The sequence below is a fragment of the Vanellus vanellus genome (assembly GCF_965231255.1).
Source record: "Vanellus vanellus genome assembly, contig: HAP1_SCAFFOLD_2358, whole genome shotgun sequence".
Classification (NCBI taxonomy): Eukaryota; Metazoa; Chordata; class Aves; order Charadriiformes; family Charadriidae; genus Vanellus; species Vanellus vanellus.
In genome coordinates, this window is record NW_028127035.1 from 1 (window position 1) to 11430 (window position 11430).

The window sequence follows — 11430 nt, forward strand, 5'->3', positions numbered from 1 at the left end:
GGGGGAGGCATTTGGGGGGGTACTGGGGGGAATTGGGGGGTACTGGGGGGGACACAGGGGGGTTAGGGGGGCACTTGGGGGGGAAACAGGGTGCTGGGAGGGTGTGGGAGGCATTTGGGGGGGTACTGGGGGGGACACAGGGGGGTTAGGGGGGCACTTGGGGGGGAAACGGGGTGCTGGGAGGGTGTGGGAGGCATTTGGGGGGGTACTGGGGGGAATTGGGGGGCACTGGGGGGGATACAGGGTGCTGGGAGGGGGGGGAGGCATTTGGGGGGGTACTGGGGGACACACAGGGGGGTTAAGGGGGCACTTGGGGGGGAACAGGGTGCTGGGAGGGTGTGGGAGGCATTTGGGGGGGTACTGGGGGGAATTGGGGGGCACTGGGGGGATACAGGGTGCTGGGAGGGGGGGGAGGCATTTGGGGGGTACTGGGGGGGGACACAGGGGGGTTAGGGGGGCACTTGGGGGGGAAACGGGGTGCTGGGAGGGTGTGGGAGGCATTTGGGGGGGTACTGGGGGGAATTGGGGGGCACTGGGGGGGGATACAGGGTGCTGGGAGGGGGGGAGGCATTTGGGGGGGTACTGGGGGGAATTGGGGGGTAATGGGGGGGACACAGGGGGGTTAGGGGGGCACTTGGGGGGGGAAACAGGGTGCTGGGAGGATGTGGGAGGCATTTGGGGGGTACTGGGGGGAATTGGGGGGCACTGGGGGGGATACAGGTGGGTTAGGGGGGCATTTTGGGGGGGGAAATGGTGTTGGGAGGGTGTGGGAGGCATTTGGGGGGGCACTGGGGGGGATCTTGGGGTATTTGGGGGATCTGAGGGGGGGGCATAGAGTTTTAGGGGGGGGTTGTAGGACGTTGGGGGGGTTGTAGGGTGTTGGGGGGGGCGTAGGACGTTGGGGGGGGCGTAGGACGTTGGGGGGGGCGTAGGACTTTGGGGGGGGGTGTAGGACTTTGGGGGGGGTGTAGGACTTTGGGGGGGGTGTAGGGTGTTGGGGGGGGCGTAGGGTGTTGGGGGGGTGTAGGACGTTGGGGGTTCCCCCTGACCGCCTCCCCCCCATCCCTCTTTCCCCCCCCTCCCCCCCCCCAGGTCACCTTCCCGGCTCGTCGGCGCGGCGTTGGCGCGTTCCCGGGGGTCCCCCGGCCCCCCCGGGTCCCCCGGCCGGTGCCCCCCCCGCCCCACCGTTACCCCACCGGACCCGTCGGTTGCCCCCCCCGACACCGACTCGACCCCGCCGGCCCCGAGGTCCCCGAGCGGCCGCACCGGGTGGTCCCGGGGGGGGTCAACAACAACACCACCACCCCCAACACCACCCCCAACAACAACAGCAACAACACCACCACCGCCACCACCACCACCAACGACCGCAGGGACCCCCCCGGGAAGAACCGGGGCGGACGCAACCCCCCCCCAGCAGCGCCCTGGAAAAAGCCGATTCCTCTTCTTCCTCTTCCTCCTCTTCTTCCTCCTCCTCTTCCTCCCGCTCTTCCTCCTCGTCGGCCTCTTCCTCTTCCTCGGGACCCGCCGCCGCCGCCGCCGCCGCTGCCGCCGCCGTTTGCCGTCCCCGTTCTCCGGCTTTGGATATTTATGACCCTTTTCACCCCACGGATGAGGACAACCCCCCCGGGGGGGATTTCGCCTACGGAGGAGCCTCTTCTTCCTCTCCCCCCCCCCCCGGCAAAGAGGCCGAAGGCCGCCAGGACCAGAAATACGATCCTTTCGATCCCACCGGTTCCAACCCCAGTTCCTCCCGCAGCAGCCCCAGCCCGGATGAGGAGGAGGAAGAGGAGGAGGAAGAGGAAGAAGAAGAAGAGGAGGAGGAGGAAGAAGAGGAGGAAGAGGAAGAACCTCCGCCCCGCCCCGACGTCTCCCACAGCATCAGCCGCATTTCGGAGACTTTGGCCGGTATCTACGACGACAACAGCCTCAGCCAAGATTTCGAGAAAGAACCCGAACCGGCACCTCCCGGCCCTCAAAATCCCCCCGGCGCCGATTCCACTTTACCGGAAGAGGAAGAGGAAGAGGAGGAGGAAGAAGAAGAAGAAGAAGAAGAAGAAGAAGAAGAGGAGGAGGAGGAGGAGGAAACTTCTCGATCGCCCCAAGGGACCAGCCCGGAACCGCGCCGTCGGGTTTTCGTGGTGGATTTGGCTACTAAAAACCGAACGGAAAGCGAAGCCCACCCTAAACTGGAGGGCAAAGTATCCTTAGAAGTGGTGGCCGCCGGCAATCCCAAAGCGCCGCCGGCGGCTCCGCTAGCCCCCCAACCCCGCGGGGCCGCTAAAACCAACCGCCACCGGCCCCGCCGCGACTGGGCTCTCCCCGGCGGCGGCGGCGGCGGCGGCGGCGATTCGGAAATCGAGGAAGGAGAGATCGTTCAACCCGAAGACGAACGTTACAGCCCCCTCCGGCTTTTCCGTGCCACCGGGAGAGTTCGAACGGCCGAATCCCGTCCTCCCCGCTTACCCGAAGGCGACGATTTTCTTTCCCTTCACGCCGATTCGGATGAAGAAGGCGATTTCGGCGCCGACGCCCCGCCCGATCCCCGTTGGAAAAGCGGCGGCTCCGATCTCCGCCGTAAAATCCTCAGTCAGCGGCGGCTGCGCGCTCCCCCTTCGCCGCGTTCGCCTTCGGCCGCTTCGCGGAAGAAAACCAAACGCTCGCGGGAACGGGGCGGAGGGGCGACGTGGGGGGGGAAAAAACCCCCCGAACCGCCGCCGAAACCCAAAGACCGTCACCGACGACGGAATTCCCGTTCCCGTTCCCGCCGCCGGTCGTGGTCGAGGAATCGACGGTCGCGGTCGAGGGAAAAAAGGCGAAGCCGTCGGGCGGGAAGCGGCGAACGCCCCCGGCGGCCGCGGCACAAGGAAAAACACCGAGGGGAAGGGAAAAAGAAGAAAAAACAACGCTCGCGGTCGCGGGAACGTCGCCCGTCCCGACGGCCGTCCCGCGAAGGAGCCGGAGACGCCAAATCGGAGAAAGGAGGAGAGACGACGGCGGCGGCGGCGTCGGCGGCGTCGGCATCGTCGCGACGGCGGGAGGGGAGAGCGGTGGTGCCGCCTTCCGTGCAGGAATTAAACGACGCCGATCTTTTCGCCATCAAACGCACCATCACCGTTAACCGACGGGAAGGAACGCCGGAACCCGCCAAACGGGAAATCCTTTACGATTCCGAAGGATTAAGTTTCGAAGGTTTTTCCGATCGGGAACCGGCGGAAACGTCGAATCGAGGAGGAGGAAAAGGAGAAAACCGTACGGGGGCGGAAAATAAAAAGGAGAAAGAGCGGAAACGGAGTCGCCCGGAAGAACGTCTGCCCCCTCGGGAGAAATATAAGAAGAAATTTAAGGAGAATCCCGCACGGCCGCCGGCGCCGCCGGCTCCGGAACCGGCGAAGGGGGAGAAGGAGAAAGCGTCGCGCGGCGAAAGGGAAAAAACGGGGCGGAAAAGTAAAAGCGGAGGCCGTAAAGAGGGCGAAGGGGGAATTGGGGTGAAATCACCCGTTTGCCGGAAGGTGAAATTACAATCCAAAGTGGCCGTTCTCATCCGGGAAGGGGTCAGCTCCACCACGGCGGCGGGAAAGGAGAACGCCGCCGCTTCTTCCGTCGGTTCCATCGGCGTCAAGTTTAACCGCGACGCCGAAAGCCGGGCGCCTTTCCTTAAGAGCGAAGAGAAAAATTGCGGCGGCGCCGTCAAAAGCGGCGGAGGGGTAAAACCCGACCCCCCGAAAGAAGCCAACCCCAAAGGGAAAAAACCCAAAACCCCCAAAACCAAAACGGGGTTGAAAAAAACCAAAAGCGCCGGCGGGAAAACCAAAAGCGCCGGCGAAACCAGGAAGAAGAGGAAAGGCAAACCTAAAAATTCCCTCAAAAAATCCAAGGCGGATAGTTGTAGCCAAGGAACCGGTAGTCCCCCTCTCCGTTTACCTCCCAAAATCGAAGCCGCTTGGTCCGGTTCGGAAAAATCCGGAGGAAGAAGCCCCAAAGCTCTCACCCCCCCCGCGTCCCTCGGCGGTGGCGGGAAAGCGCCGGTGACGCCGGTGACGTCGGTACCGCCGGCGGCGGTGGTGGCGGCCGAGCGGGAGTTGACCCCCGACTCGCAGACGGTGGACAGCAGTTGTAAGACCCCCGATGTGTCCTTCCTCCCCGAAGAAGGACCGGCGGGGGGCGGCGGCGGGAACGGGGGACCCCCGCCGGTGACGCCGGTGACGGTGACGCCGGCGCCGCCGGCCACCGCGGAACCCCCCCGCAGCGAACCCGAAGCCGACAGTCGGTCGGAGGCGAAGGAAGAAACGGGACGGCCGCCGGCGGCGCCGCCGGTGACGTGGAACCTTCAAGGCGGGGTGGATTGTGCCACCAGCGGGGTGTTGGCACGTAGGTGGCGCTTCGGGGGACAATTTGGGGGGTTGGGGGGGGTTGTCACCCCCTTCTTTGTCACCGCTGACGGGAGGTGTCCCCGCAGTGACGGCGTTGCTCTTCAAGATGGAGGAGGCCAACCTGGCCAGCAGGGCCAAGGCGCAGGAGCTCATCCAGGCCACCAACCAGGTGGGGGACGCGTTGGGGACACGCGAGATGGGGAGGGGGACACACGGGGGGACACACGGACACACGGACACACACACACACACACACACACAGGGGATGTTTGTCACCTCTGGTGGCAGCCCGGAGGGGAGGGGGGAGGGGGAACGGATGGACACGGCACGGTCAGCCCGTGGTGGGATTGTGCGCCCCTCAAAGGGACAGTCACCCCCCAGGAGGGGACAGTCGCACCGCGAAGGGACAGTCACTCCCTAAAGGGACAATTACCCCCCCCCAAAGGGACAGTCATACCCCCAAAGGGACAGTCGCACCCCCGAAGGGACAGTCACCCCCTAAAGGGACAATTAATCCCCCCAAGAGGGGACAGTCACCCCCCAAAGGGACAGTCACCCCCCAAAGGGACAATTAATCCCCCCAGGAGGGGACAGTCACCCCCCCGAAGGGACAGTCACCCCCTAAAGGGACAGTCATACCCCCAAAGGGACAGTCACCCCCTAAAGGGACAATTAACCCCCCCAGGAGGGGACAGTCACCCCCCCAAAGGGACAGTCACCCCTTAAAGGGACAATTAATCCCCCCAAGAGGGGACAGTCGCACCCCCAAAGGGACAGTCACCCCCCAAAGGGACAATTAACCCCCCCAAAGGGACAGCCACCCCCTAAAGGGACAATTAACCGCCCCGAAGGGACAGTCACCCCCCAAAGGGACAATTAATCCCCCCAGGAGGGGACAGTCACCCCCCCTAAAGGGACAGTCACCCCCTAAAGGGACAATTAACCCCCCCAGGAGGGGACAGTCACCCCCCCTAAAGGGACAGTCACCCCTTAAAGGGACAATTAATCCCCCCAAGAGGGGACAGTCGCACCCCCAAAGGGACAGTCACCCCCCAAAGGGACAATTAACCCCCCCAAAGGGACAGCCACCCCCTAAAGGGACAATTAACCGCCCCGAAGGGACAGTCACCCCCCAAAGGGACAATTAATCCCCCCAGGAGGGGACAGTCGCACCCCCGAAGGGACAGTCACCCCCTAAAGGGACAGTCATACCCCCAAAGGGACAGTCACCCCCTAAAGGGACAATTAACCCCCCCAGGAGGGGACAGTCACCCCCCCAAAGGGACAGAAACCTCGGGGGGGGCACAGCCACCCCCTAAAAGGGGACAACGACCCCCCCAAAGGGACAGTCACCCCTTAAAAGGGGACAGCCCTGTGCCCCCTCCCCACCCCACAGGTGCCCCCCCCACCCCATGGGTGCCCCCCCCCCACCATATAGGTGCCCCCCCCCGTGCCCCCTCCCCACCCCACGGGTGCCCCCCCCCATAGGTGTGCCCCCACCCCACGGCTGCCCCCTCCCTCTCCGTGGGTGCCCCCCCCATAGGTCTCCCCCCCCCCCCCCATGCCCCCTCCTCCCCCCACCCCACAGGTGCCCCCCCCACCCTATAGGTGCCCCCCCCCTCCCGTGCCCCCTCCCCACCCCACAGCTTCCCCCTCTCTCTCCGTGGGTGCCCCCCCCATAGGTGCCCCCCCCCCCATGCCCCCACCCCACCCCATGGGTGTCCCCCCCACCCCACAGGTGCCCCCCCCACCCCATAGGTGCCCCCCCCCCTGTGCCCCCACCCCACTGCTGCCCCCTCCCTCTCCGTGGGTGCCCCCCCCCCCATGCCCCCTCCTCCCCCCACCCCACAGGTGCCCCCCCCACCCTATAGGCGCCCCCCCCCCCCGTCCCGTGCCCCCTCCCCACCCCACAGCTTCCCCCTCTCTCTCCGTGGGTGCCCCCCCCATAGGTGCCCCCCCCCCCATGCCCCCTCCTCCCCCCACCCCACGGGTGCCCCCCCCACCCTATAGGTGCCCCCCCCCCTCCCGTGCCCCCTCCCCACCCCACAGCTTCCCCCTCTCTCTCCGTGGGTGCCCCCCCCATAGGTGCCCCCCCCCCCCCCATGCCCCCTCCCCACCCCACCCCACGGCTGCCCCCCCCACCCTATAGGTGCCCCCCCCCCGTGCCCCCACCCCACGGCTGCCCCCTCCCTCTCCGTGGGTGCCCCCCCATAGGTGCCCCCCCCCCCATGCCCCCACCCCACCCCATGGGTGCCCCCCCCACCCTATAGGTGCCCCCCCCCTCCCTATAGGTGCCTCCCCCCTCCCGTGCCCCCTCCCCACCCCACAGCTTCCCCCTCCCTCTCCGTGGGTGCCCCCCCCACCCCATAGAAATCCCCTCCCCCCCCTCCCCCCCCCCCCACTCCAATCTCTTCCAGATCCTGAGCCACACCAAAGCGCCGCCCCCCCTGGGCCCCCCCCAGCCCCCCGGGCCCCCCGCCCACCCCCCGGCCCCCCACGCGCCCCCCCCGTACCTTCTGCACGGGGCGCTGCCGCTGGTGGGGTGTCCCTCGGCGCCCCCCACCCCCACGGGGCTACCGGGGACGGGGGGGCCCTCGGGGGTGACAGCCGGGGGGGGGGCGGCCCCCCTCTACGGGGGAGCAGCGGCCGGCGCCGAGGTCGGCAAAAGGGACGGCAGCGTCAGCTCCGAGGGACGCGGGGACAGCGATAAGGTCAGCGGGGACACCGAGGGGGGGGGACGGGGGGACACGGGGTGTCCTGTGGGGACGGGGGGACATCGGGTGTCACATGGGGACAGGGGGACATGGGGTGTCCTGTAGGGATGGGGACAGGGGGACATGGGGTGTCCTGTGGGGACGGGGGGACATCGGGTGTCACATGGGGACAGGGGGACATGGGGTGTCCTGTAGGGATGGGGACAGGGGGACATGGGGTGTCCTGTGGGGACGGGGGGACATCGGGTGTCACATGGGGACAGGGGGACACAGAGTGTCACATGGGGACATGTGGTGTCACATGGGGACAGGGGGACACGGGGTGTCCTGTGGGGACAGGGGGACACAGAGTGTCACATGGGGACAGGGGGACACGGGGTGTCCTGTGGGGACGGGGGGACATCGGGTGTCCCATGGGGACAGGGGGACACGGGGTGTCCCGTGGGGACAGGGGGACACAGAGTGTCACATGGGGACAGGGGGACACGGGGTGTCCTGTAGGGATGGGGACAGGGGGACACGGGGTGTCCCGTGGGGACGGGGGGACACAGAGTGTCACATGGGGACATGTGGTGTCACATGGGGACAGGGGGACATCGAGTGTCACATGGGGACAGGGGGACACTGAGCGTCACATGGGGACAGGGGGACACGGGGTGTCCTGTGGGGACGGGGGGACATCGGGTGTCACATGGGGACAGGGGGACACGGGGTGTCCTGTAGGGATGGGGACAGGGGGTGTCCTGTGGGGACGGGGGGACATCGGGTGTCACATGGGGACAGGGGGACACGGGGTGTCCTGTGGGGACGGGGGGACATCGGGTGTCATATGGGGACAGGGGGACATGGGGTGTCCTGTAGGGATGGGGACAGGGGGATACGGGGTGTCCCGTGGGGACGGGGGGACATCGGGTGTCATATGGGGACAGGGGGACACGGGGTGTCCCGTGGGGACAGGGGGACATCGGGTGTCACATGGGGACAGGGGGACACAGAGTGTCACATGGGGACATGTGGTGTCACATGGGGACAGGGGGACATCGGGTGTCACATGGGGACAGGGGGACACGGGGTGTCACATGGGGACATGTGGTGTCACATGGGGACAGGGGGACACTGAGCGTCACATGGGGACAGGGGGACACGGGGTGTCCTGTAGGGATGGGGACAGGGGGACACAGAGTGTCACATGGGGACATGTGGTGTCACATGGGGACAGGGGGACATCGGGGTGTCCTGTGGGGACGGGGGGACATCGGGTGTCCCATGGGGACAGGGGGACACGGGGTGTCCCGTGGGGACGGGGGGACATCGGGTGTCACATGGGGACGGGGGGACACGGGGTGTCCCGTGGGGACGGGGGGACATCGGGTGTCACATGGGGACAGGGGGACACGGGGTGTCCCGTGGGGACGGGGGGACATCGGGTGTCATATGGGGACAGGGGGACACAGAGTGTCACATGGGGACATGTGGTGTCACATGGGGACAGGGGGACACTGAGCGTCACATGGGGACAGGGGGACACGGGGTGTCCTGTGGGGACGGGGGGACATCGGGTGTCATATGGGGACATGTGGTGTCACATGGGGACAGGGGGATACAGGGACATCCCCCATTGATGGTGGCTGTGGTGGCCATGTCCCCATCCCCCATTGATGGTGGCCGTGGTGACACCCCATGTTGATGGTGGCCGTGGGGACATCCCCCATTGATGGTGGCCACGGTGGCCATGTCCCCATCCCCCATCGATGGTGGCCATGGTGACATCCCATGTCGATGGTGGCCGTGGTGGCCATGGGGATGTCCCACATTGATGGTGGCTGTGGTGGCCATGTCCCCATCCCCCATTGATGGTGGCTGTGGTGACATCCCATGTTGATGGTGGCCGTGGTGGCCATGTCCCCATCCCACCTTGGTGGCTGTGGTGACATCCCATGTTGATGGTGGCCGTGGTGGCCATGTCCCCATCCCCCATTGATGGTGGCCGTGGTGGCCATGGGGATGTCCCCCATTGATGGTGGCCGCGGTGGCCACGTCCCCATCCCACCTTGGTGGCCGTGGTGCCACCCCATGGCGATGGTGGCCGTGGTGGCCATGGGGACGTCCCACCTTGGCGGCTGTGGTGACATCCCATGTTGATGGTGGCCGTGGTGGCCATGTCCCCATCCCATCTTGGTGGCCGTGGTGGCCATGTCCCCATCCCCCATTGATGGTGGCCGTGGTGCCACCCCATGTCGATGGTGGCCGTGGTGGCCATGGGGATGTCCCACATTGATGGTGGCCGCGATGGCCATGTCCCCATCCCACATCAATCAATGGTGGCCGTGGTGACATCCCATGTCGATGGTGGCCATGGTGGCCATGGGGACATCCCACATTGATGGTGGCCGTGGTGACACCCCATGTCGATGATGGCCGTGGTGGCCATGGGGACGTCCCCCATTGATGGTGGCCGCGGTGGCCATGTCCCCATCCCACCTTGGTGGCCGTGGTGCCACCCCATGGCGATGGTGGCCGTGGTGGCCATGGGGACATCCCCCATTGATGGTGGCCGTGGTGACACCCCATGTCGATGGTGGCCATGGTGGCCATGGGGATGTCCCACATTGATGGTGGCCGCGGTGGCCATGTCCCCATCCCCCATCGATGGTGGCCGTGGAGACATCCCCCATTGATGGTGGCCGTGGTGACACCCCATGTTGATGGTGGCCATGGTGGCCATGGGGATGTCCCACATTGATGGTGGCCATGGTGACATCCCATGTCAATGGTGACTGCGGTGGCCACGTCCCCATACCCATTGATGGTGGCCGTGGGGACATCCCATGTCGATGGTGGCCATGGGGATGTCCCACATTGATGGTGGCTGTGGTGGCCATGTCCCCATCCCCCATTGATGGTGGCTGTGGTGACATCCCATGTTGATGGTGGCCGTGGTGGCCATGGGGATGTCCCACATTGATGGTGGCCGTGGTGGCCACGTCCCCATCCCACCTTGGTGGCCGTGGTGCCATCCCATGTTGATGGTGGCTGTGGTGGCCATGGGGACATCCCACATTGATGGTGGCTGTGGTGATATCCCATGTCGATGGTGGCCACAGTGGCCATGTCCCCATCCCCCATTGATGGTGGCCGTGGTGCCACCCCATGTCGATGATGGCCGTGGTGGCCATGGGGACGTCCCCCATTGATGGTGGCCGTGGTGGCCATGTCCCCATCCCCCATTGATGGTGGCCGTGGTGCCACCCCATGGCGATGGTGGCCATGGTGGCCATGGGGATGTCCCCCATTGATGGTGGCCGTGGTGCCCATGTCCCCATCCCCCATTGATGGTGGCCGTGGTGCCACCCCATGGCGATGGTGGCCGTGGTGGCCATGGGGACGTCCCCCATTGATGGTGGCCGTGGTGGCCATGTCCCCATCCCCATTGATGGTGGCCGTGGTGCCACCCCGTGGCGATGGTGGCCGCGACACCCACATCCCCATCCTGCACCGACCACGAGGACACCCCACCCCGATGGTAGAACCCGTACCCCAACCTCCACCCACCGCCCCTCCCCCCGGGGTGTGTGTGTGTGGGGGGGGGGGAGGGGGGTGGGGGAGGGGGTGTCCCCTCCCGCTGACGATGTCCCCGATTGTCCCCTCCGGCAGTACCTGAAGAAGCTCCACACGCAGGAACGGGCGGTGGAAGAGGTCAAGTTGGCCATCAAACCCTATTACCAGAAGAAGGAGATCACCAAAGAGGAGTACAAAGACATCCTCCGCAAAGCCGTCCACAAGGTATTATGGGATGGATGGAGGAGGGGGGGGGGGGTCCTCAAGATGTGTGTCCCCCCCCCCCTCTGATGTCTCCGTGTCCCCTCTCCGAAGATTTGTCACAGTCGGAGTGGGGAGATCAACCCCGTGAAAGTCAACAATTTGGTCCGCGCTTATGTCCAACGTTATAAGTACTTCCGGAAGAGGGGACGACGCGGAGGAGGAGGAGGAGGAGGAGGAGGAGGAGGAGGAGGAGGAGGGGGGGGGGGGGGAAGAAGGCCCTCGGGGGGGGCTGCGCCAGGAGGGGGGTCCCCCCCTCCTAAAGACCTCGGGGGGGGGTTGGAGAAAGGGCCCCCCCTCCCCATGCCCCCACTTTGAGCCCTTCTTCTCCCTCCCCCCCCCCCCCCCCCCCCCATGGTGTCTTCCTCACCTCAATTTGGTTGTAAATACCCTGAAAATGGGGGGGGGGGGGGGATTTGGGGGAGGGGGGGGGGGTGGAAATTTGGGGGGGGGGTGTGGAAATTTTGGGGGGGTGGAAATTTGAGGGGGGGGTGTTGAAATTTAAGGGGGGGTGAAATTTAAGG

At 66.0% G+C, this 11430-nt stretch overlaps 1 protein-coding gene across 1 annotated transcript; it reads left to right on the top strand.

The window, feature by feature from the left end:
* Positions 1-1092: 1092 nt before the first annotated feature.
* Positions 1093-11224, top strand: SCAF1 (SR-related CTD associated factor 1; the record flags this gene model as incomplete). The annotated part of the gene is given in 7 exon segments (XM_082501310.1): positions 1093-1525; positions 1527-1563; positions 1566-4371; positions 4460-4542; positions 6791-7084; positions 10742-10870; positions 10961-11224. Coding segments are annotated over 7 exon segments (4046 nt in total), but the record flags the coding sequence as incomplete, so codon positions are not given.
* Between the last annotated feature and the right edge of the window lie 206 nt (positions 11225-11430).